The 26,479-nt window shown below is 44.8% G+C and overlaps 1 protein-coding gene across 1 annotated transcript in view; it reads right to left on the reverse strand.

Moving 5' to 3' along the window:
- LOC124717214 (organic solute transporter alpha-like protein) overlaps positions 1-26,479 on the reverse strand; it is a 289,275-nt gene that overhangs the window by 150,448 nt on the left and 112,348 nt on the right. Inside the window, exon 2 of the mRNA XM_047244001.1 lies at positions 10,825-10,989. Within this exon, the coding sequence (XP_047099957.1) occupies positions 10,825-10,969 (145 nt within the window). The 5' untranslated portion in view covers positions 10,970-10,989. The remainder of the gene's footprint in view (positions 1-10,824; positions 10,990-26,479) is intronic.

A 26,479-nucleotide genomic window follows, 5' to 3' on the forward strand; every position in this document is an offset into this window, starting at 1 on the left:
GTGCAATGGGAATTTCACTATTAAATGCAAATGAGAGAGATGATAGGTGCAAAAAGGGGGAAGAACGGTCAGATGACAGGCTAGAAGGAGAAATGGAAGTTGATATGGAAGATACAGCGGATCCAGTGTTAGTATCAGAGTTTATAAGAGCTTTGGAAGACTTGTCATCACACGTGACAGAAGGAATAGAAAAGATTCGTTCGGAATGGGGGAAATGACAACCAAACGACTATTCCAGATGATTTGCAGAACATGTAAATCTGGAGGCTTCCGGTACAGTATCGACCACACAATCCCGAAGATAGCCAGGGCATATAATTTCCAGAACTCTCTCACAATTACCTTAACTTGTCATGCATGTATGGTTGCTTAAGTGGAAAAAGCGTTCGACAACGTGGAATGATGCTAGATGTCTGAAATTCTCAAAAAGATAATATAAACTATAGGGAACGACGCGTAATATACAATCTGTGCAAGAACCAGAGGGAGAATGAGAATGGAAGATCAGGAACGAAGTGATCCGATTAAAAAAAAAAAAAAAACAAAGATGTAGTCTTTCGCCCCTACTGTTCAATTTATACATCGAAGAAGCAATGATGGAAATAAAGGAAAGGTTCAAGAATAGAATTAAAATTCAAGGTAAAAGTATGTCAATGCTAAGATTGGCTGATGACATTGATATCTGTAGTGAAAATGAAGAATTACAAGATCTGCTGAATGGAATGAATATGGACTGAGAGTAAATTGAAGAAAGACGAAAGTAATGAGAACTAGCAGAAATGAGAACAGTAGGAAACTTAACGCCATAATTGGTGACCACGAAGTAGATGAAGTTAAGGAACTCTATTACCTAGCAAGCAACATAACTCACGATGGACGGAGCAAGGAGGACATCAAAAGCATACTAGCACTAGCAAAAAGGATATTTCTGGCCAAGAGAAGCCTACTAGTATCAAAAACAGGCGTTAATTCGATGAAATTGCTGAGAATGTACGTTTGGAGCCCAGCGTTGTATGGTAGTGAAACTGGAACTGTGGGAAAACCGGAACAGAAGGGAATCGAAGCGTCTGAGATGTGGTGGTGCAGAAGCAGGTATAAAATTAGGTAGACTGGTAACGTAAAAAATGAGAAGAATCGATGAGGAGAGGAACGCATGGAAAAAATCGAAAAGAAGAAGTAAAAGAATGGTGTGACATTTTCGAAGACATCATGGAATAATCTCAGTAGTGCTAGAAGGAGCTGTAGAAGGTAAAAACTGTAGAGTAAGACAGACACAGGAGTACATTCAACAAATAATTTAGGATGTGGAATGTAAGTGCTAGTGTGTGTGTGTGTGTGTGTGTGTGTGTGTGTGTGTGTGTGTGTGTAAAAGAAAGAAACGAGAGAGAGAGAGAGAGAGAGAGAGAGAGAGAGAGAGAGAGAGAGAGTCCTAGTCATTAAACAGAGGGGCTTGGTTACTAAGAAGTGCGCAGTGTCACTTGATTGTGGGGAAGAAACCGAGTTTGAGACTTAATAGCGGCTTTTTTTGTCTTGAGAGTTTTATACAGAGGGTGCGGTTGGCAAAAGTCAGCGCCAGCTGCAAGAAACCCCAGAGTACAATGGCTTACCAGCTCTCATTGGCGGCTACGCTAGTTTTTCGCTGCTCGTGACTCACCAAAGCTTTCATTCTTCGCTCCTCTGAAGTCAGCTGTCTCTTGAACCGCTTGCTGCTTCTCACTATTAATACGCAGTTTGAACTTCTTTCTCGAACATTTTACAGAGCCAAACTGAGTATTGCACGAAGTTGTTAATTTAATATTTCCTGCTCTCTTTTCTTGAGAAATGACCGCTCAGAGCAAGATTACCTCTTATTGTAGTATCAAGAATTCTGCCATAGCATTTATACACGGATCATGTGTATAGTTCATGGAGTGATTTCTGATCTCTTCTAGATTTTCACAATTTTCTTTTTACGTTATTCTTCACAATCGGCTCCATCATTGTCAAGACCACCACCATCACCACCGCCACCGTCGTCATCACTATCATCACTACCACCACAATCATTTGCCAGCCACTGTTGGGCTATATAAATCCAAGTGTCCCTATATATTTCCGAATTTAACTTTTCAGTGTTCTGTCATCTCTTTCTTCCCATGGCTCTGGAGACCTAACATAGAAACAGGAAACGACGACGACGACGACGACGACGACGACGATTCAAATGGCTCTAAGCACTATGGGACGTAACGTCTGAGGTCATCTGTCCCCTAGACTTAAGCCTAACTAACCTAAGGACATCACACATATCCATGCCCGAGGCGACTGTAGCAGCAGCGTGGTTCCGGACGGAAGGGTCTAGAACCGCTCGGCCGGTGATGATGATGATGATGGTTTGGTTTGTGGGGCGCTCAACTGTGCAGTTATCAGCACCCGTACAAATTCCCAAACTTTGCTCAGTCCAGTCTCGGCACTTTCATGAATGATGATGAAATTATGAGGACAACACAAAAATCCAGTCATCTCGAGGCAGGGGAAAATCCGTGACCCTGCCGGGAATCGAACCCGGGACCCTGGGTCGGGAAGCTAGAACGCAACTGCGAGACCACGAGCTGACCTCCGCTTTCAGACTAACGATAAAGGTATATGTTGTTCAGGTGCTCATGGACATTAATATCAGAGTGATACGGTGCACCTTGATGTTGAAACACACCTATCATGAACAACTAGAAGTACTATTTTTCTAATGTTGACCAATGTTGCACGGAAACTGGATTGAAGACTATAAGTTGATCTTGTACAGAAAAAGCTTACATACTGATAGAAAATTATTGCAGCTGGTAAGAGAAGAGGGTGGCATGCGGTTAACACTATTGTAACCGTTGAAAACTAGAGTACTGATTTGATAATCCACTGACAGATGTGAACCCCCTGTCCAGAGTCTTTTAGGCTCGTTCCATGCATGCATTGGTTAATATTGGGATGTGACTGATGCTTCATCGGTACTCCCCACGTGGAAATCTCTGAAATTTGCATTTCAAGTTGAAGCTGTTGGACGCTTATTGGTGAATTTTCTTTCACAAGGTCCAACCCCATCTCCTACAGAGCCTACATTGTAGACAAGTCATTGTTGAGAACCTTGGCTAACTTTCTGTTGTTTGAGCAACCAGATTCCATCCACGATGACGAATTTCTTACACGTATGGTTACAACTATGGCGAAAATTCTCTCTTTCCGTTAATTCAGCTTTCAGAGGGTTATCTTCTGTTGCAACATACGTTACATGCGTGACTGAGTTCCTGTGATGGGTGATGTTCCATCTTCATCAAATAGTCATGAAGCACAAACAGTGGTACTCTTTGCGATGGGCACAGTACAGATGTTTGTGAGTTCTCTTAATGGTAGGACCACAAACTTCGACGCAGCAGACAGTTCTCTGCTATAAAACACAAAGACATTAGCAGCATGTGACTAAAAAATTAACTTCTAATGTCATCAGTCCCCTAGAACTTACAACTACTTAAACCTAACTAACCTAAGGACATCACACACATCCATGCCCGAGGCAGGATTCGAACCTGCGACCGTAGCGGTCGCGCGGTGCCAGACTGTAGCGCCTAGAACCGCTCGGCCACAGAACCCGGCTGTGACTCTCACATTAATCGTGTAATACCCCAGGTAGTCTGAAATGTTCATTTCCCGCTATTGGTTTGTTATCACAAAACACTTTGTCTCAGACTATCTACCGTCAGCAGAATTTTTATCCTAAAGATTTCGGACACGCTGTACTGATTCCTGCAACATGTTGGGCAATCTCGTGACATTTAACGTAGCAACTTGTCTGGAACTGGGGCCGCATAAAAACTTCTGTCGCTCTCTGCTGTGTGGTTACCACTGAAAGGCTGTTCAGTTGACGAAGTGGGAAGTCCCACCAGGCAGCGGACTCGGTAAGGGATCCCAGGGTGTACACCTGCTTTTAGGATGCAACTGTGTGTAGGAAGCACAGCATAGCGTAAAATATCGATTCCAGCGACATCAGAATGGAACAAAAGCTGCAGCTGCTCTGGTTTCATAATTATACTTTCTCAGATTTTTTTTCAGTAATTTGATGTGAAGCAGGTACAGTGGGTGCTGTTCAGTGACTATACCGCTTTCTATTCTCTCCATCCGTACTGATCTCTCCAATTCTACCTCAATAATTTCACTTACTGGTATAAACTGTGGTACCTCCTAGGTAGCTTGCAAGAGCACAGGCAATGGTTATGCGAAAATGCTCCGGGGCTTTCCGTCCGCAAGACCTCTACCTCACACATGACAAGCATCCAGTTTACGCTACTAAAATACCTTGGAGCAACAGTAGACCAGAAGGTAACCTAGCAACCATTGAAAAGCCCGATATAAAGAAAAACTTTAAAGACTTTTAATCATATAAACATGGGACTTAAATCTCAGCTGTGCAAATGTTACACAGACCTCGATTTACCCACACCCACCTGTATCCTCCACCAGACGATAAATTTCACATCCCTCAGACACCTAAAATACGCCTGTCGATATCCTGCAACACTGAATCGCAAGACTCCGCGGTATCTTTCACAAGAATGAGTTAAACACACTGTCCAAGTCAATCAAAGAATGACTCCGTTTGTGTAAATCCTCAATTTTAATCCACTGTACAATGCCACATAAATCGTAGGTAATAAGACGACACTGCACGTAAAAATATGTCTGCCATGAATCTAGGCAATGCAGGGTGGTCCATTGATCGTGACCGGGCCAAATATCTCACGAAACAAGCATCCAACGAAAAAATTACAAAGAACGAAACTCGTCTAACTTGAAGGGGGAAACCAGATGGCGCTATGGTCAGCCCGCTAGATAGCGCTGCCACACGGCAAACGGATATCAACTGCGTTTTTCAAATAGGAACCCTCATTTTTATTATATATTCGTGTAGTACATAAAGAAATACGAATGTTTTAGTTGGACCACTTTTTTCAGTTTGTGATAGATGGCGCTGTAATAATCACAAATGTACAAGTACGTAACATTCCGCCAGTTCGGACGGTATTTGCTTCGTGATACATTACCCGTGTTAAAATGGACCGTTTACCATTTGCGGAAAAGGTCGATATCGTGTTGATGTATGGCTGTTGTGATCAAAATGCCCAACGGGCGTGTGCTATGTATGCTGCTCGGTATCCTGGACAACATCATCCAAGTGTCCGGACCGTTCGCCGGATAGTTACGTTATTTAAGGAAGCAGGAAGTGTTCAGCCACATGTGAAACGTCAACCACGACCTGCAACAAATGATGATGCCCAAGTAGTTGTTTCAGCTGCTGTCGCGGCTAATCCGCACATCAGTAGCAGACAAATTGCGCGAGAATCGGGAATCTCAAAAACGTCGGTGTTGAGAATGCTACATCAACATTGATTGCACCCGTACCATATTTCTATGCACCAGGATTTGCATGGCGACGACTTTGAATGTCGTGTACATTTCTGCCTTTGGGCACAAGAGAAATTACGGGACATTGACAGATTGTTTGCACGCGTTCTATTTAGCGACGAAGCGTCATTCACCAACAGCGGTAACGTAAACCGGCATAATATGCACTATTGGGCAACGGAAAATCCACGATGGCTGCGACAAGTGGAACATCAGCGACCTTGGCGGCTAATGTATGGTGCGGCATTATGGGAGGAAGGATAATTGGCTTCCATTTTATCGATGGCAATCTAATAAATGGTGCAATGTATGCTGATTTCCTACGTAATGCTCTACCGATGTTACTACAAGATGTTTCACTGCATGACAGAATGGCTATGTACTTCCAACATAATGTATGTCCGGCACATAGCTGACGTCCCCGGATTTCTTTCTGTGGGGAAAGTTGAAGGGTATTTGCTATCGTGATCCACCGACAACGCCTGACAACATGCGTCAGCGCATTGTCAATGCATGTGCGAACATTACGGAAGGCGGACTACTAGCTGTTGAGAGAAATGTCGTTACACGTATTGCCAAATGCACTGAGGTTGACCGACATCATTTTGAGCATTTATTGCATTAATTTGGTATTTACACGTAATCACGTTGTAACAGCATGCGTTCTCGGAAATGATAAGTTCACAAAGGTACATGTATCGTATTGGAACAACCGAAATAAAATGTTCAAACGTACCTACGTTCTGTATTTTAATTTAAAAAACGAACCTGTTACCAAATGTACGTCTAAAATGTGAGCCATATGTTTGTGACTATTACAGCGCCATCTATCACAAAGCGAAAAAAGTGGTCCAACTGAAACATTCATATTTCTTTATGTACTACACCGATATATATATTATAAAAATGGGGGTTCCTATTTAAAAAAACGCAGTTGATAACCGTTTGACCTATGGAAGCGCTATCTAGTGGGCCAACCATAGCGCCATCTGGTTTCCCCCTTCAAGCTAGACAAGTTTCGTTCTTTGTAATTTTTTCGTTTGATGCTTATTTCGTGAGATATTTGGCCCGGTCACGATCAATTGACCACCATGTATATGTGGCATAGTAATAAAAGCATGTATGGATGGATGGAGAAGCCACAGTGGGACTATCTAGGTCACCATCCGTACGCATTTGAAATATTTCGTAACACTATAGCTAAATGCAAGAAAGTGATTTTTACAGAGCCAGAATATACACTGTCAAGTCAGATTAATGTGACCATCTGTCAGAAGCCTGAGTGACTACCTTTTGCAGCATAGACCACTGCGTGACGTTCGGGAAGTGTGTCACTGAGGTTCTGGAACGTACTGGTAAGTCTGTGGAGTCACGCCAACTCTCGCGCTGTGGCCAGCTGAGCTCGGTTTCTCGGTTGAGCATCCGTAGCACGAACGGCTCGAATGAGATGGTCCCACAGAGTCACCATTGGCTTTAAATTCGGTGAGTTTTGTGGCCAGGCAATACTGTAAATTGATCCTGATGCTCGTCGAACCACGCACATACATTGCGAGATGTGTAACATGTTGCATTGTCCTGCTGGTAGATGCCATTGTGCAGAGGAAAAACTAACCACATGTAGGGGTGTTGTGTACATAGTTCCGCATAGTCATCGCGTACACACCTTTCCCAATAGTGTGCGCCTCACTAAGCACAACAGCGCAGGCGCATCACTCGTCCGTCTCTGCACTATGAGATGGCGCTGCCATAGAGACGGACCAAATTCTGCTTCCACCGATCTGCGTATTAATATGTAACGCAGCCAATGAGATTGCTGCTAACGTAGAACCTTTTCTCCTCGGGGATCACACTCACGCAGTGATACCTGAACGCGCGAGGTATTATAACGAGTGTACAGACCTCTGATTAGTCAGTCTGTATTAGTCTGCCCCAGTCTGTACCAGTCTATAGTCAAGTTTCAGTCTGTGCCTATTAAGATTATCATATTCCTGTACATAGCCATGAAGATAAATGAATAGACACTTTTGTCAAGTATCAGAGATATGTGAGAATAAGATTAACATACCAAGACCAAAGGAACTTCAGACTGTCAATTGTAAACAGCATCCAGAATCAAGTTACGTAATGTCTATGCTTTTTATAATTTTAATAAATGTGTGTGAAAATTAATCAAGTTCTGTTTAAAGTTGGTCACCGTCAATCTGCTACTCAAAGCGTGCAAGTGGCATTTCTATCGTCTGACCTAACGGCAGAAGATAAAAACGCCACAGTAAGATCACGGGACATATTCCTGACGCTCGCCTACTTCGTTAGAGCGACAAGTCAAATAATCTGATGGTGTGTGTACCGAAGGTCTTACAGTACGCACACCACAAGGGGTGGACTTGGTGAAGGTCAGATGCACATTTGTGCTGATCCATTGTGTCTTCCAGAATGACGAAATCTCGAGACGAATGGCTAAAAAACATTCTCCAGACCATAACGCTCCCTCCTCCAGCCTGTACCCTTCTGATAACCCAACAGCCGACTATCTGATGGTGCATAAACGTGGTTAATGTAAATAGCCCACGTGTCATCACTCAGAGGACTTTTAGCTGCAGTACTGGCGTGCAGATCCACCCTTCATCGCTGATTAACAGCAATCAGCATGAGTGCATGAACCAGGCGCACGCTGTGGAGGCCCATAGACAGCAGCGTTCACTGATTGCTCGTAGACGAGACACTGTTGGTAGCCCCTTTGTTTATTTGGTCAGTAGCTGCTGAATAGTTGCATGTCTATTCTCCCATACAGATCTCCACAGCTATCGTTCGCCCCTGTCACCTATAGCCTGTGGTGCACCACAGTTGCGTCAATGCTGGTTTTGGATAGCGCCATTTTGCCATTTTAGCCACGACAGCACATGAACAGCTTACAAACTTTGCTGTTTCGTAAAACTTTCACCCTTGGCCCAAAAATCAATAATAGTCCCCTTTTGGATGTCAGATAAATTACTCCGACTACGACACTGTTTTCCATGTTCCCCGACATACTTGACATACCACCACTACTAGTGCTGCCACCTACTGTGTGTGTGTGTGTGTGTGTGTGTGTGTGTGTGTGTGTGTGTGTGTGTGTGTATTACACCGGATACCTAGAAACGACAGAGAGGCTTCGTCCCACTGTAGCCCTAAGTGGTTCACAACCCCACAACAGGCCACAGCAGTCCACCTGCCCCTGGGCCACCCCATATCAAACCCAGGGTTATTGTGTGGTTCAGCCCCCAGTGGACCCACCCAGGAATGTCTCATACCAGACGACTATAACCCCAAATATTTGCGTGGTAGAATAATTATGGTGTATGTCTATGTGGAAATGGTGTTTGCGCAGCAGTCGCCCACACAGTGTAACGGAGGCGGAAGAAGGGAAACCAACCCTCATTCGCCGAGGTAGATGGAAAACAGCCTTAAAAACCATCCACAGGTTGGCCGGCACCCCAGACCTCGACACTAATGCGCTGGCTGGATTTGTGCTGGGGACCGGCACACCTTCCCACCCGGGAAGCTGCGCGTTAAACCGCGTGGCTAACCGGGTGGGCTGTCTAATGTGCCCATTGTACATTGATGTCGAACATACGTGGTGGACACATTATTACGACTTGACCGTATATGTGGTATACTTCGTGTTTCACAATAGGTTTTACAGGCTTCTATGGGTGGCAGATGGGACTTAATTGATACTGTTTTGATAAGGAACCCAGGAAATGTACCATTTGGATATAAAGTAAGTTTTAAGACCAGATCACTTTCAAGTCTCCCACTTCACAGTACATACACAAACTGAGAAGAGGGCGCCATCATGAGTCCGCAGTGCAATTTTGACATGACATACCATTTTCGTCTGACTACAATAACGGCTGCGAGAAACTGGTATGTACACAACTGTGGGGGTTGACTATGGTGCTTTACAGACGCCTCACACTCTCGCCTTTGAAGAGGATGTCCTTCGACATGCAGACGACAACCTGCTGACAAGTACTCATAATGTTCCCCATGCCACGTGCACCAGAGAGGTCAGGGCTCATTGTCTCCAATGTGTGCATACCGTGAAGCAGAAGATTTGAAAGTGTTTAGATCCTGACGCTTATTTTACATCCAAACGGTCCATTCCTGGACAGTGGTTCCACATCAAAACTTCGTCTACTAAGTCCCCTCTACAGCTAGAAGCTTGTAATAGGAATTTTGAAACACCGTTAAATGCAAATGCCTTTTACATAGTGACACCACTGGTTCCCGTCAAATCACTGAAGCAAAATCACTTAAGCCAAGCCCTGTTGGGCTTGGGCAGCACTTGGATGAATGACTGTCTGGGTGTAGCGAGTGCTGTTGGCGAGTGGGGTGCACTCAACCCCTGTGAGACTAATTGAGGAACTACTTGACTGAGAAGTGGCAGCTCTGCACATGAAAACTCAGAATGACTGGGAGTGTGGTGTGGTGATCGCATGTCCCTCCATATCTGCAATGCAGTGACCCCTATCAGCTGAAGACGCATATCGTATGTCGGTCAGTAATTTTGAACCCTGTATAATCGCAGGCAGCACGTCTAGGAACCAGTGGCATATGTCACGGAGAACCAGATCAGACTACTTTGGTGTAACCAACATACTGCAGGCTGATACACAGTTAAGATGACGCTTTCCATTTAGAATTACATTAGTCTGAGATTTCTGTAAGGTATTCAGGGTCTGTTGCTGCAGTTTATTTTGTTATATAAATAACGTAGTTTTCTACTCTTTTTCTAATTTACAGGAACGCTTTTGCTTCTAAACAGCCAATTAGGAGGGTGATGGTAAGTAAATAGATAAATAAATACATTATTTTCAATCTTGAGAACATTGGTCTGGTACTGCACTTCTACCATCCCATCCCACTATCATTTCACAAACGATCTGTTCTTTCCCAGGCTACTTTAAACTTCCATCCCCTCCGTGTTACCCATGATATCAATCACGAAATCCGCCCTTTTCCAAAATCAAGGCTCTGACCACCCTTTCATTTTGTAATTTTTTTGGGTGACCATCTAAATCCTGTCCCTTTACCCTTCCACATAGTGACTGCAGAATCTTATTCATATTGCCTCCTCTCCAAACCCACCTGCATCCAAATCCCTCAACTAGAAAGCATTTCCAGGAGCCCACCGAAATGCCACCACTACAAATTTCAAACCCACACACACCACATCACGAAGTTGAAGGCCATCTTTCTCTATTCAAACCACTGTACACTTCTTACAAATTTTAACTGTTTTAATAAAAGTGTGAAGAATGGCAACATGTCCGATAACAACGGGCCTTCCCCAACTGGGGAAATGTAAGTAACAGACAGATACTATAAAAAGAAAGGTGCTGCTCGACTCACCGGTGTAGTACTGCCTTAGAGAGGGTACCATCTCAGGCTCACAGGTGGCACCAGCTGTCCTGTTGACGGACATCGCCGACACTCTCACAGGTGGCAGCACCAGAGGTGAGTCGCCGGACGTCGCGTTGTACTCAAACCCCTCCATCTTTTCAGAGACTCCACCTGCTACAGAAGAATGTCAGTCATAAGTCTGTTCTTGGACGGCTGAGCAAGTCAATATCTTGCTATAATTACTCTTCAGTTCTATTTTAGCACAACACTGGATGGTATCATATCACGTAGAGGGTGTAATGAGGCCATGGCTATGTATACAGCGTTCCTTGTAACGAATACAAAATGTAGGTTTGTTGGACACCCAACGTAGTGTTACAAGAAAAAAATACTTTACCTTAAAGTGCGTAATTTTGAAATGAAATAATTGAGTGAAATCACACAGGTCCAATACGAGTATGAGTTGAAAAGTAATGCCTCGGAATTTTTTATGTGAGAACTCTTAAAGCTTTTTAAATAAAACAAACATAACTAATATTAACATATATTTGCAACCATCTGTCGTCGCAGGGCTTCGAATGGTAGTGTGTAACAAGATGAAGGGTAATGTAACGATGTCGGTGCATGAGAAACAGCGTGCTGTAATTGAGTTTCGAATTCGAAGAGGTTGCCCACATATGGGTCAACTTCTGCTTCAGAATGACAATGCCATACTACACACGAGCAGTGCGAAATCTGCAACAGTCCGACGCCTTGGGGTCACTGTCGTCGACCATCTTCCATACAGTCCCGACTTGGCCCATTCGATTTTTATCTGTTTCCAAAACTTTAAAAAACACTTTCGAGAACATGTATTTGACAATGATAAAGTGCTGCTAACAAAGATAACGTTGTGGCTCCATCAACAAAGTCAAACGTTCCACAGTGACGGTATCAAGAAGCTGGTATCTTGGTGAGAGAACTGTATTCATCGCCAGGATGGCTTTGTTGAGAAATAAATGTGCAGAAGTGAAGAGTAAAGATGCAGAATATTAATAACGTCTGTTTTACTTAAAAAGCTTTAAGAGTTTCCACAAAAAAATTCGAAGGCTTTTCAGCACACCCTCGTAAACAGCTCACCAATGTCATGACTTAAGACAACGGTGGATGGCCACATGACCTCCTCATACCAGTTCCACAGAAGGCACAGAGCCTGCTGTATTTTCTTGTATGACCTTATATGAGGGCACTCGATAAGTAATGCAACATATTTTTTCTCGGCTAGTTTCGGTTGAAAAAACGCAGAATTTCTTATGGGACATCATGGAATATTCCCGCTTCAGCCACTACAGTTTCATTAAGTTCCGATTGGTGGTGGTGAGATACACAGCCTTCAAAATGGTGTTTGTAATGGAGGTGCATTACAGTCAGAGCGCTACCACTGAGTTTCTTTTTACCGAAAACCAGAGCATCACAGATATTCATAGGCGCTTGCAGAATGTCTAAGGAGTCCTAGCAATGACAAAAGCGGGGTGAGCCGATGGAGGATGCGACTGTCATCATGGCAAGAAGGTTGCACAAACTTGTCCCATCTCAGCCCCGCAGAACAGCCGCATACACCTATGACTCCTGCAATGCTGACACGTGCGGACACTCTCATTCGATGTGATCGACAGACAACAATCTCACACCTCACGGTACAGCTGGATGTCTCTGTTGGCAGTGCTGACAAACTCGTCCACCAGTGGGGGTATTCAAACGCGCGTGCCCGATGGAATCCTGGCCAACTAATAGAGGACCACAAAGAGCAACAAAGGACCATCTGTGCGGAACTGCTAGGACGCTGATCGCGCCATTTGTTTGTCGAACATCGTCATAACTGATGAAACAGCGGTTCATTACTTCGAACTGGAAACTACACCATCTCTCCTTCAAAGAAAAAGTTTAAAGCCGCAACCTTAGGCGGTAAGGTCATGGCGACGGTCTTCAGCGACTTTGGAGGGGTTATTCTGTTTGATGCCCTCCCTCACAGTGAAACGATCAACTCTGAAGCGTATTTAGCTACCTTCTGGAAACTGAAGGAACAACTTCAGCGTTCTCGTCGTTGCAAAAATTAGAACTAACTCCTCTATGACAACGCAAGGTGTCACACAGCTCTGTGCACCTGCTCACAAAATATCATCATTGGACTGCTCTGTGCACCCGCTCACAAAACAACATTGGACTGCTGTTCCTCGTCCGACCTACACCGCAGATACCGCACCTTCCGACATCCATCTGTTTGGCTCACAAAACATCATTGCTGTTTCCTGTCCAACCTACACCTCAGATACCGCACCTTCTGACGTCCAGCTGTTTGGCTCACAAAACATCATTGGTCTGCTGTTCCTCACCCAACGTACATCGCAGATGCCGCACCTACCGACGTCCATCTGTTTGGCCCTCGAAAGGGGCACTCTGCTGGAAACAGAACGTGGATGGATTGGTGGAGTAAGACGGTGGCCCCGACGTCGACCAGCAGAGTGGTATCATGAGAGCATATAGACCAACCCAGAGATGTGACTTAAGGCCATTGCAATGATCGGAGATTATGAAACTTCCTGGCAGATTAAAACTGTGTGCCGGACCGAGACTCGAACTCGGGACCTTTGCCTTTCGCGGGCAAGTGCTCTACCAACGGAGCTACCCAAGCACGACTCACGCCCCGTCCTCACAGCTTTACTTCTGCCAGCACCTCGTCTCCTACCTTCCAAACTTTACAGAAGCTTTCCTGCGTACCTTGCAGAACTAGCACTCCTGAAAGAAAGGATATTGCGGAGACATGGCTTAGCCACAGCCTGGGGGATGTTTCCAGAATGAGATTATCACTCTGCAGCGAAGTGAGCGCTGATATGAAACTTCCTGGCAGATTATGTTGGAAAATATGGTTTTGTAGCCAAACGAGTGTGGAGTAATATGGTCTATTGGATTACTGAAATAAACCAATCTGCTTCCAGAAAAAACTGTGATACATCGCTTACTAACGACACTCATATGTATCTATATTACTTAACCACGAAAGGGTCATCCAGTCCTAGTTGAAGATTGCCTGTCTCACGGCTTCTAGGGGCAAGAAAATTTGGCTTCCAGTATTTCATATAATTAGTGAGGTAATGAAAAATTTAAATTACTGTCTTAATCTGCTTGTATGTTGTATGTTAACTGGGACCTAGAAACGACGGAGAGGCTCTGTCCCCACTGCAGCCGCAAGGGTCCACAACCACACGACTACTACCGCAGTCCACCCCTCCACCGCCCCACACCGAACCCAGGGTTATTGTGCGGTTCGCTGGACACCCACCCCCTCCCCCCGCAGGGAACGTCTCACATCGGACAAGTGTAGCCCCTATGTTTGCATGGTAGAGTAATGGTGGTGTACACGTACGTGGAGAACTTATTTGCGCAAGAATCACCAACATAGTGTAGTTGAGGCAGAATAAGGGGAACCACAGCGGATTTGCCGAGGCAGATGTAAAACCACCTAAAAACCATACACAGACTGGCTGGCTCACAGGACCTCGACGCAAGTCCGCCGGGCGGATTCGTGCCGGGGACCAGGCGCTCCTTCCCGCTCCGGAAAGCCGTGCGTTAGACCACTCGGCTAACCAGGCGGGCCCCATAATCTGCTTACTAAGAGGTACTACCTTCCTTTAAAGGTTTAACACAGAACGTCAAGTCTTAAATTAAGAAACTGTGCATGTCTTGAGGCAGTTTAACTCCTAGCGCGCAAATTACCAAGACTATATAGTATTTGAAACAAGAGCACTTAGCGACTTCCAACAGACTTTGCACATCATCTCAAACCATTTCGAAACTGACACGCCACCTCCTCCTTCTCCTCCTCCTCCTCCTCCTCCTCCTCCTCCGCCTTCTTCTCCGCCACTCATACAGAAAATAATAAAAGGAAAAAGCCGGCCGATGTGACCGAGCGGTTCTAGCCGCTTCAGTCTTGAACCGCGCGACCGCTACGGTCGCAGGTTCGAATCCTGCCTCGGGCATGGATGTGTGTAATGTCCTTAGATTAGTTAGGTTTAAGTAGTTCTAAGTTCTAGTGGACTGATGAACTCAGATGTTAAGTCCCATAGTGCTCAGAGCCAATGAAAGGAAAACAACTTTATTGCTCACCACATTTTCGCTATTGATCCAGTAAAATTTCAGCGTCAGGCGGGACATTTCAGTTTATTACTTGCTTACTAACGACTATTTTTAAAGCATATTTTTCAGATACTATCCACGTATTCCACTGAATGTACCTGAAAAACTGTATCATTGTACGACATATACTTCAGGAGGTACGTCGTCATAAATATTGAAATGCGTGAAAAACTAGCCTTTCTTAAAATGGAGCGATTCGACTATTTATAGAATCTGGGGTGAGGCGTTAGTGGTCCTGACTACAATGAAACATACATTTAAGCTTTCCAGCTACCGCCCTTATTACACATTATTGTATGAAATCGGGACTAGTTTCGTTTTTCTGATCTTCAGGAAGTATGTGCCTATGATTTTGACGTTACTTACTCGAAAGGAGAAGTTACATAAACCTGTATTACGTGAAATATCGTGTTGATAGGGGAAGGAGGACGAAGAGTTGAAGTAAATCGAGAGTCCATACTTTTGTTCCGTCGTCCCCCTTCCTTCACCAACCGACTTCTGTTAGTCAGTGACGTAATCACAGAAGTGGTGTGCTGACGCACGCAAAAATCGATGGTATTTAAAAGGTCGATAAGTGTCCGACTTCTGTCGTCTGCAGTATCTTTGAATCCTAACCTACATTTACATCCCAATTAGTTTGTTTCCATGAAACATAACATGTACTTCAAATATTTCTGACTGCAATGAGTTATTGCCCTTATAAATCTGAGGCGTCTATTACCAATCGTTCAATACATTTGAAAGCGTAGGTAAAACTGAATGAAACAAAATTTACGTCTTTAGATCACTGTTTTGGACTTAAGCAAATTTTTGCTGCTATTAGATGGAATACAGAAATATAGAAAACTAACAGTGACATAGACTGTACTGAGGCTGCTCCATTAGTATACCTCATTATACCTTAATTGCGGCTATCTGCACATGACTGACTGCATCATTTTGACTACATCGCCTACAAGAGTAAGTATGCTGTTACAGACGTTTGAAGCTCACTCACTGTTTCAGTTTTGTAAGTTTCCAGGCCGTTTGACGATCTCATACACTGGAGCACCAAAGAAACTGGTGTAGGCATGCGTATTAAAATACCGAGAGATGCAAACAGGCAGATGACGGCGCTGTGGTCGGCAACCCCTATATGAGATAACAAGTGTTTGGCTCAGTTGTTAAACCGCTTTCTGCTGCTACAATGGCAGGTTATGAAGATTTAAATGAGTCTGAACGTGTGTTATTGCCAGCGCAAGAGCGACGGGACACAGCATCTCCGAGGTAGCAATAAAGTGGGAACTTTCCCTTACAACAATTCCACGAGTGTACCATCAGTATCAGGAATCCGGTAAAACATCAAATCTCCGTCATCACTGCGGCCGACAAAATATCGTGCAAGAACGGGACCGATGACGACTGAAGACAATCGTTCAACGTGACAGAAGGGCAATCCTTCCCCCAATTGTTGCTGACTTCAATGCTGGACCGTCAGTAAGTGTCAATTTGTGAACCACTCCACGAAACGTCATCAATATGGGCTTTCGGAGCCGAAGGCCCACTCGGGTATCCTTGATGGATGCACGAGACAAAGCTTTACGCCTCGCCTGGGCCCTTCAACATCGACATTGGACTGTTGATGACTGGAAACATGTTGCCTGGTCGGACGAGTCTCGATTCAAATTTTATCGAGCGGATGGGCGTGTACGGGTATGGAGACAACCTCATGAACCCATGGACCCTGCATTCAGCAGGGGACTCTTCAGGCTGGAGAAGGCTCTGTAACTGTGTGGGGCGTGAGCAGTTAAGAGTTATATAGGACACCTGATACGTGCAGATATGACTAACAGGTCACATTTACGTATGCATCCTGTCTAATCACCTGCATCCATTCACGTCAATTGTGCATTCCGACGGACTTGGGCAAGTCCAGTAGGACAATGCTACACCCCACTCGTCCATAATTGCTACGGAGTGGCCCCAGGAACACTGTCCCGAGTTTAAACAGTTCTGCTGGCCACCAAACTTCCCAGACACGAACGTTACTGATCATATCTGTGATGCATTGCAACGTGCGGTACAGAAGAGATCTACACCCCATCGCACTCTTAAGGATTTATGGACAGCCCTGCAGGATTCATGGAGTCCGTTCCCTCCAGCAGTACCTCAGACATTAGTCGACTCCATGCCATGTCGTGTTGCGGCATTTCTGCGTGCTTGCGGGGAATCTACACGATATCAGGCAGGTGTACCACTTTCTTTGGCTCTCCAGTGTATTTCCTTTATTGGCTCATGAACATTTCTGAGCTGTGGTGTCGTAATTATTTGGCATCAGAGATTTTTGGACAGCATTTCCGGGCAACGTACTGCACGTATCAACGTATTCCTCATATAACCGTGTGCCTAAGTGAGATGTGTTCTCCCGATCAGCTACTTCCGCTGATCATGAAATTGAAATCTATGATTCATATTGAATTCACTACGTCTTGAACTAGTAAAAGATCCCTACGATGATCTTATCTGCCGTCAGCTTACATAGACAAACACAACATTGTAATTTTCACGCGAGTTAGCCATTGCTCTTTGAAACTCCGTTCACTCGCTGAAACGAAAATTCACAGGGTGTGCCAAAATAATCTTTAGAACTTCACGTTTATTTCAGAAATGGCGATGGTATAAAGGGGCAGGAGGTTCACAACCCATTGAGACTTGAGAGAGAGAGAGAGAGAGAGAGAGAGAGAGAGAGAGAGAGAGAGAGAGAGAGACGGACGAAAACTGACACCCAGATCCAGCGCAACTTTTAACCACCACCACCCACGAAGCGTAGGTTGCTACATAAGAGACTGAAGCTTCATGCCTGCAAGATGCAGCATCATTCTGAGGACAGGCCAAAAGCCAGAGCATTTGCAATTGAGAATCTGAGTCGGACTTTCTGAGAAGGTGACGTTCACGGACGATGCTTGCTTTCATGTGCCCGGTAAGCTAAACCGAACAGTGTGAGGGTACAGGATTTTGCCAATCCCCAATTTAGCGCCGAATTTGTGCGCTACAGTTGACATATAATTTAAGTAATCGATCCGGGGTTCGATTCCCGGCGGGGTCAGGGATTTTCTCTGCCTCGTGATGACTGGATGTTGTGTGATGTTCTTAGGTTAGTTAGGTTTAAGTGGTTCTAAGTTCTAGGGGACTGGTGAGCATAGATGTTAAGTCCCATAGTGCTCAGAGCCATTTGAACCATTTTAAGTAATCGAATGTAGATTATGGAAGCGAAGTCGATCTCAAAAACCTTCTGGTTCTGATCTACCTTTTGGTCGCATACCACGGAAAGGACTGCAGCGCTTCGTCGAAACTCAGTTTACTGCAGGCCCGTGGTGTACTTTAAAAGTTTTAGTACATACCAATGGATGCAGAGCAACTTGTGACGTATTGCTAAGCCGTTGTGTAAGGGCTCTCATGGATATCTCGCCGTGAAGGAAGTTCCTCGTTGCTGCGGGTCGAATGGTGCTGGCGGCGGCATTTGGTGGCTCGCCAAAAGTGGAGTACGATCAATGCTAAGCCCCTTTACTTGGTGTCACATCGGGAAGGCGTTATGTGCTGACACTAAGTTATTGCTGTGGTTGAACGGAATTCACCTTTACTTCTGCACGGTGTGGGTGACCATCTACAAGTCTGTCTACACACACACACACACACACACACACACACAACCTTTGACATGAATTATTAATGTCAGACATAGCCATAACAGTTTAGAAAGCGTCATTTTTGCGTAAATGCTTTGCCTACAATAAGTCGTATATAGATGCAGGTGGCAAACTGATACGAAAAACGGTCACTGTAAAAACGTAATACAGCAAGAAAACCACACGACGTGGTAAGAAGATATGAATACACAGTTTTATGTGCTCTTCAAAAACCTGTAATTACCATTTAGAAACTATATTTATATATTTTTAAACAGTAAATAACATTCCTCACGTTTAACAGCCGTAATAATAAAAATCCCACTCATGATGCTGCAGCTGCAGTGAAACATGTCAGTGACAAAAAACAAAATTGTATTTTGCTGAAGGCGAATTCCACTCAAAAACACACAATTCACGTACACTACTGGCCATTAAAATTGCTACACCACGAAGATGATGTGCTACAGACGCGAAATTTAACCGACAGGAAGAAGATGCTGTGATACGCAAATGATTGGCTTTTCAGAGCATTCATTCACACAAGGTTGGCGCCGGTGGCGACACCTACAACGTGCTGACATCAGGAAAGTTTCCAACCGATTTCTCACACACAAACAGCAGTTGACCGGCGTTGCCTGGTGAAACGTTGTTGTGATGCCTCGTGTAAGGACGCGAAATGCGTACCATCACGTTTCCAACTTTGATAAAGGTCGGATTGTAGCCTATCGCGATTGCGGTTTATCGTATCGCCACATTGCTGCTTGCGTTGATCGAGATCCAATGGCTGTTAGCAGAATATGGAATCGGTGGGTTCAGGAGAGTAATACGGAACGCCGTGCTGGATCCCAACGGCCTCGTATCACTGGCAGTCGAGATGACAGGCACCTTATCCGCATGGCTGCAACGGATCGTGCAGCCACGTCTCGATCCCTGAGTCAACAGATGGGGACGTTTTCAAGACAACAACCATCTGCACGAACAGTTCGACGACGTTTGCAGCAGAATGGACTATCAGCTCGGAGACCGTGGCTGCGGTTACCTTTGACGCTGCATCACAGACAGGAACGCCTGCGATGGTGTACTCACCGCGAACGAGGGCGCACGAATGGCACAACGTCATTTTTTCGGATGAATCCAGGTTCTGTTTACAGCATCATGATAGTGGAATCCGTGTTTGGTGACATCGCGGTGAACGCACATTGGAAGCGGCATTTCATCATCGTCATACTGGCGTATCACCCGAAGTGATGGTACGGGGCGCCATTGGTTACACGTCTCTGTCACCTCTTGTTCGCATTGACGGCACTTTGAACAGTGGACGTCACATTTCAGATGTGTTACGATCAGTGGCTCTACCCTCCATTCGATCCCTGCGAAACCCCACATTTCAGTAGGATAACGCACGACCGCATGTTGCAGGTCCTGTACGGGCCTTTCTGGATACAGAAAATGTTCGACTGGTGCCCTGGCCAGCACATTCTCCAGATCTCTCACCAATTGGAAACGTCTGGTCAATGGTGGCCGAGCAACTGGCTCGTCACTCTACGCCAGTAGCTACTCTTGATGAACTGTGGTATCGTGTTGAAGCTGCATGGGCAGCTGTACTTGTACCCGCCATCCAAGCTCTGTTTGACTCAATGCCCAGGCGTATCAAGGCCGTTATTACGGCGAGAGGTGGTTGTCCTGGGTACTTATTTCTCAGGATCTATGCACCCAAATTACGTGAAAATGTAATCACATGTCAGTTCTAGTATAGTATATTTGTCCAATGAATACCCGTTTATCATCTGCATTTCTTCTTGGTGTAGCAATTTTAATGGCCAGTGGTGTAGATGTCTGCATTTGAGAGAAGGCGTGTAGTTGAGCTTAGAGAGAAACCGATTGGAGTAGTCGGCGAATTAGTCTACATTTGAATAGGAGCGATGCCAGTATTCGACGATGGTGACAGGAATGGGTGAACCATGGCCGAACGCAGCGTCAAAAAAAGAAGCGACTGACCTAGAGAGATGACACAATACGAGGACCGAGCAATCGCCAGAGAGGCACTCACAGCCCCGGATTCACCATTATCACGGATACGACAGCCAATTCGTGTTTCAGTGAACACAGCGACCATTAATAGGTGGATCACATAAAGGAGGCTGAGCTCACAGCGACCTTTACCCCAACTACCATTGACCTGTGTACACGAACAAGCACGTCTGCAGTGGTGTCGTACACATTCGGCCTGGAACCTTATCCACAGTAGAACTGTCTTTAGTGATGAGCCGCACTTCGAACTGAGCGCCGATGGCCAGAGAAGACGTGTCTCGAGACACAGCAGCAGGATACCAACCTGAATGAGCAACCGCCTTACAGTCCGACAGCTAGGAGTGATGTTCTGTTATGGCATTTCTTTCCATAGCAGGACTCCTTTGGTTGTCATCCGCGGCACCCTCACAGCACAAGGTTGATTTTTTTTGTGGTTTTAGAGCGCACAAGTACAGTGGTCATTAGCACCCAGACTAAATTATGAGTGCACTGCGAGGCACAAGGTTAAAACAGCAACTAAAAAGGATAACACTATAAAAGGCACATCAACAGGCAAGGGATTAAAAGAAAACAGCATAATCAAATGTCCTTAGACAGGTTTGTCAAGTGGATAAAACGAAGAACGCGAGCAGCTGCTCCTGGGCCATCCGCTAAAATGGCATCCAGAGTACACGGCAGGCCAAGATCAACGCGCAGTGTATTAAAATTCGGACAGGACGTTAAAATGTGGCGTACCGTCAGCAATTGCCCACATGGGCAGAACGTCGCCGGCGCAGCCGTCAGCAGGTGGCGATGGCTGAACCGGCAGTGTCCAATCCGTAACCGGGCCAAAACGACCTCCTCCCGCCGAGAAGGGCGTGAGGAGGACGTCCAAGCCGTGGGGAGAGGTTTCAACGCCCGAAGCTTGTTTGCAGGAAGTGTAACCTAATCGGCATGCCACAGCGATAAAATGCGCTGACAAATGACCCTGCTAAAATCAGATGAAGGCACACAACAAGAAGCTGTCCGTGGCTGGAGGACCGCAGCTTTGGCTACGGCATCTGCAGTTTCGTTCCCAGGGATACCGACATGGCCAGGAACCCACATAAAGGTAACCCGAGCACCGTCGTCCGCCAGCTGCTGAAGAGAGCGTTGGATCCGGTGCACGAAAGGGTGAACCGGATACGGATCACTGAGGCTCTGGATGGCGCTCAGGGAATCAGAGCAGATGACATAAGCAGAATGTCGGTGGCGGCGGATGTAAAGAACAGCCTGGTAGAGGGCAAATAGGTCAGCTGTGAAGACCGAACAATGGCCATGGAGCCGGTATTTGAAACTGTGTGCCCCGACAATAAAAGAATACCCGACACCATTATTGGCCTTAGAGCCATCTGTATAAATGAAGATCGTATTAATGAACTTCGAACGAAGTTCGACAAACCGGGAGCGGTATACCGAAGCTTGGGTAACCTCCTTTGGGAGCGAGCTGAGGTCAAGGTGAACGCGAACCTGAGCCTGGAGCCAAGGTGGTGTTTGGCTCTCGCCCACTCCAAAGGTTGCAGGGAGTGAAAAATCAAGGTGCTGAAGGAGGCGACGAAAGCGAACTCTAGGGGGTAGCAGGGCAGAGACCTACAACCCATATTGACGGTCGAGACAGTCGTCAAAAAAGGAAGGATAAGACGGGTGGTCGGGCATTGACAATAGCCGACAGGCATACCGACAAAGCAGTATATCGCGCCGGTAGGTTAGTGGCAATTCACCGGCTTCAGCATGAAGACTCTCGACGGGACTAGTATAGAACGCTTCGATCGCAAGACGTAACATCCGATGTTGTATAGAGTTGAGGCGACGTAAGATGGACGGCCGTGCAGAGGAGTATACAAAGCTCCCATAATCCGGCTTTGAGCGGACGATCGACCGATAAAGGCGAAGTAGGAACAAAACAGAGATACGTCGACAATATCCTACGTCCCGTTTTGTTGCCCTTCATGGCAAGCCATCCTGGCCTTACATGTCAGCAATATAATGTTCGCCCGCACACGGTGAGAGTTTCTCTTACTGGTCTTCTTGCTTGCAAAACCCTTGGTGAGCAAGGTCGCCGGATCTCTCCCAACTGAGAACATCCGGAGCATTATGGACAGAGCTTTCAAACAGAGTTTTGACGATCTAACGCGCATGTTGGAAAGAATTTTTCACGATATTTCTTAGAACATCATCCAAGAACTCTCTCAATCATTGCCAAACCGAATAACTGCTTGCGTAAGGAAGGGCCAGAGATGGACCAACGCGTTGTTTAGTTACTCAATTTATGAATCTCTTTCTGTTGATTAAATCATCCAGTTTCTCTGAGTTCATTCCGATATTTCCTCCATGGGGCTTCGTTTTTTGGCTGTTATGGACACTCCATTTCCTTCCTATATGTTAAACGCGCACCTTGAACTTTTGTATTGAAACTTCTGAAGTGTATTTACCTGATGGAATGAACAACATAAAATTTTCATAATTTATTTCATCGTATGATGAAAGCGTGTAGCTGAGTCATTCATGATTGATGTAATGAAAACTGCACCAGTTATTTTTTGCTGCTGAGCACAACGCGTTTAGAGAATTTATTCTCATTTTCAAGCGCTTTTGTGTATTTTCTTACATGAATATCTTTAGTGATTCCAGAATGAGATTTTCACTCTGCAGCGGAGTGTGCCCTGATATGAAAATTCACGGGGCGTGAGTCGTGCTTGGGTAGCTCAGTTGGTAGAGCACTTGCCCGCGAAAGGCAAAGGTCCCGAGTTCGAGTCTCGGTCCGGCACACAGTTTTAATCTGCCAGGAAGTTTCATCTTTAGTGATGATTGCATGTGTGCTTTTCTACCTGGCCTGCGTCTTTTCGAAGTGAGACTGCAATCGTGAAGTCGGCAAAATGAATGAGATTTTTTTCTTTTTTTAAAGCTAATGTTACAAATAATATTTTGGTTTGTTTATTTACAAATATTGTGCGTCCTCCATTATACAGAATATTGCAAACATGCAAATCATCACTGACAATGTTTGTTTACAAAACATGGTACAAAGATATTATGACACTATGGCTTCACAAAAAGTTTGTATACAGTCAGTGGTGTTACAATATTTTGGATTACATTATATATATATAGATAATAAAATACCTTTTTTACCCTTATTCACTACTAAATTATCGATTGTACTTTATTTTTATGTTATCTTTTTCCCAATGATGAAATGTACATATTTATGAAAATTGTCACAGTTATGATATGCAAGAGACACATTTGACAAACTTGACAAGGCGGCCGAGGTGGCCGAGCAGTTCTAGGCGCTACAGTCTGGAACCGCGCGACCGCTACGGTCACAGGTTCGAATCCTGCCTCGGGCATGGATGTTTGTGATATCCTTAGGTTAGTTAGGTTAAAGTAGTTCAGAGTTCTAGGGGACTGATGACCTCAGAAGTTGAGTCCCATAGTGCTCAGAACAATTTAATTTTTTTTTTTTAAACTTGACAGTTAATTAGTTCATTTCTTCAAATGTTTGTTCTGCATATGAAAACAGTGATAATTTTCATAAATATGTAGATTTCCTCAATAGTGGTAAAAAATACATTTTATTATCTACAATGTTGTGTATAGTTACTGCAATGAAGTCTATGAGCATAAATGTAATTTCGGGACTATTCCAGGCACTGATTTAAAGCATACATTATCTGATAAAAACTAACAGGACACCGCTATGTCGTACGTGATTGATGATTAGATGTCACTAGAGGTGGATCTGCCAGAAGGAGGCAGAAGTTTTGTGTTAACAGTAGAACAAAAGTAACAGCAGAAGGGGTGGGTCAGGAGAGGTCAGCGACTTCGTATGTGGACTAGCCATTGGATGCAACCAGAGTAAAAAATCTATCAGCGACATTTCAGCCCTTCTAAAGCTGCACGAGACGACTGTTGGTGATGTGGCTGTGAAGAGGAAATGTGAAAGAACCACAGCTAAACGAAAACCACACAGACCTCATGTAATGACAGACAGAGAACGTCGACCATTACAACGGTGGGTGGTTCTAAAATACCGCGTAAAATCAGCGGAAGGGATCACTCATGAGTTCCAAAGAATTGGCAGGAATCCAGGTAGCATAGTGACTCTCCGTAAGCAGCTAAAGAGAATGAAGTGCAATGTTCGAGCAGTTCGTCATAAGCCACACTTTTAGGTATTCAGTGATTGGAGACACTTATTATATGGAGACTCACGTAACTGACCAGTGGATGACTGGAAACGAGTTATCTAGAGTAATGAATCACGCTATACTTTGTGGCAATCGATGGAAAGGTTTGATTTCGTCGAATGGCTGGAGAACGTTATCTGCCACCATGTGTAGTGCCGAAAGTGAAATATAGAGGATGTCGTGTTACGGTGTTTTTCGTTGTTAGGGTGTCGTTCCCCATCGTGCTTAAGAAAACGCTAAATGCAGGACATGAACACATTGTGCAGCATTATGTAAGGGACCAGGTCGGAGACGACGAGTGCGTCAAATGACAATGCACCATGTCATAAAGCAGTATGTGTGAGGTAACGGCTTATGGACAGTAACGTTCCTGAGAATGGATGACCTGGCCTGACTCCCGGCATGAACCTAATGGAACACATTTTGGAATGAGCTAGACCGTCGATTTCTCACCAGACCCCAGCGTCCATCATCATTACCTTCTCTGTTTTCGGATTTTGAGGAGTAATGGGCCGCCGCACCTCCACAGACAATCAGACATTCTGTAGGGAGCACATTATACTCATGTGGGAGCGATCTAGAAGCTTGTAAAACAATAAACTAGAAGCAAAATCGCAGGAATTCTTTTTTATTCCATGATTACCACTTTCGGCGAAACTAAAGCCGCCATCATCGGACCTAGAGAGGACAGAAAACACTATAAAAGTGTGTACATATAAAATTAATTACATACCTTAGGACAAATACAGGTTACAACATCAAGGCAAACAATGGTGATATTAATAGTTGCCTACAACACGCGGGGTGGGGGGGGGGGAGGGGGGGGGTGCCTTTGGCCCTAAAATAGGACATTCTCCGCACATTCATAAAAGAGTTGACTGCGTTTCCATGGTTCACTGTTGCTTCAAAGGGCTCTGTAGGACCTCGTCAAAAATACTAAAGAAATTATGGTCTGCAGATTCGAGTTGATCATTAAGCAGTGAGTTAGGGTATCTTTCCTGTTTCCATAAATTTGAATGTTTTCTGGAATGTCAAGCTTTTACTTTGGGGGCCCTATGCAAAATCTCCATGCCTCGGCGTATATCTAACACTTTATGCTTAGACGCCCGCATATGCTCTGCAAATGCAGTCTTCTTATGTGCATTTGTGTGTTCTCGAAAATGTGTAAAATCGACCTTCCTGTCTGTGGACATAGAACCCTTCGCACTCACCGCATTGTAGATTATAAACCCCTGTGCTTTTGTATTTATCTGCTTGGCTTTCTACAGTATGTCTAAGTTTCGAGCGTAGGTTACTTTTTGTATTGAACGCGAACACCACGTTCACTTACGGAACTGTCGTTCAATTTCATCTGATATTACACCATTATAGGTCATACGGACATATCTTTCCGGATTGGTCTTACTAGATAACTTGTTCTTATTTTTATTTCTTTTTACATTCTTATAAATAACGTCGACTATAGATGGATCGTATCCATTATTATGTGCTATGTATTTCAGCGTTGCTATTTCTTGCTTTATACTGTCTTCTTCCAAGGGGAGTTTTACACGTCTATAAATCATCGATTAGAAGTACGCCTTTTTA

Source organism: Schistocerca piceifrons, chromosome 9 (genome assembly GCF_021461385.2).
Source record: "Schistocerca piceifrons isolate TAMUIC-IGC-003096 chromosome 9, iqSchPice1.1, whole genome shotgun sequence".
Taxonomy (NCBI): Eukaryota; Metazoa; Arthropoda; class Insecta; order Orthoptera; family Acrididae; genus Schistocerca; species Schistocerca piceifrons.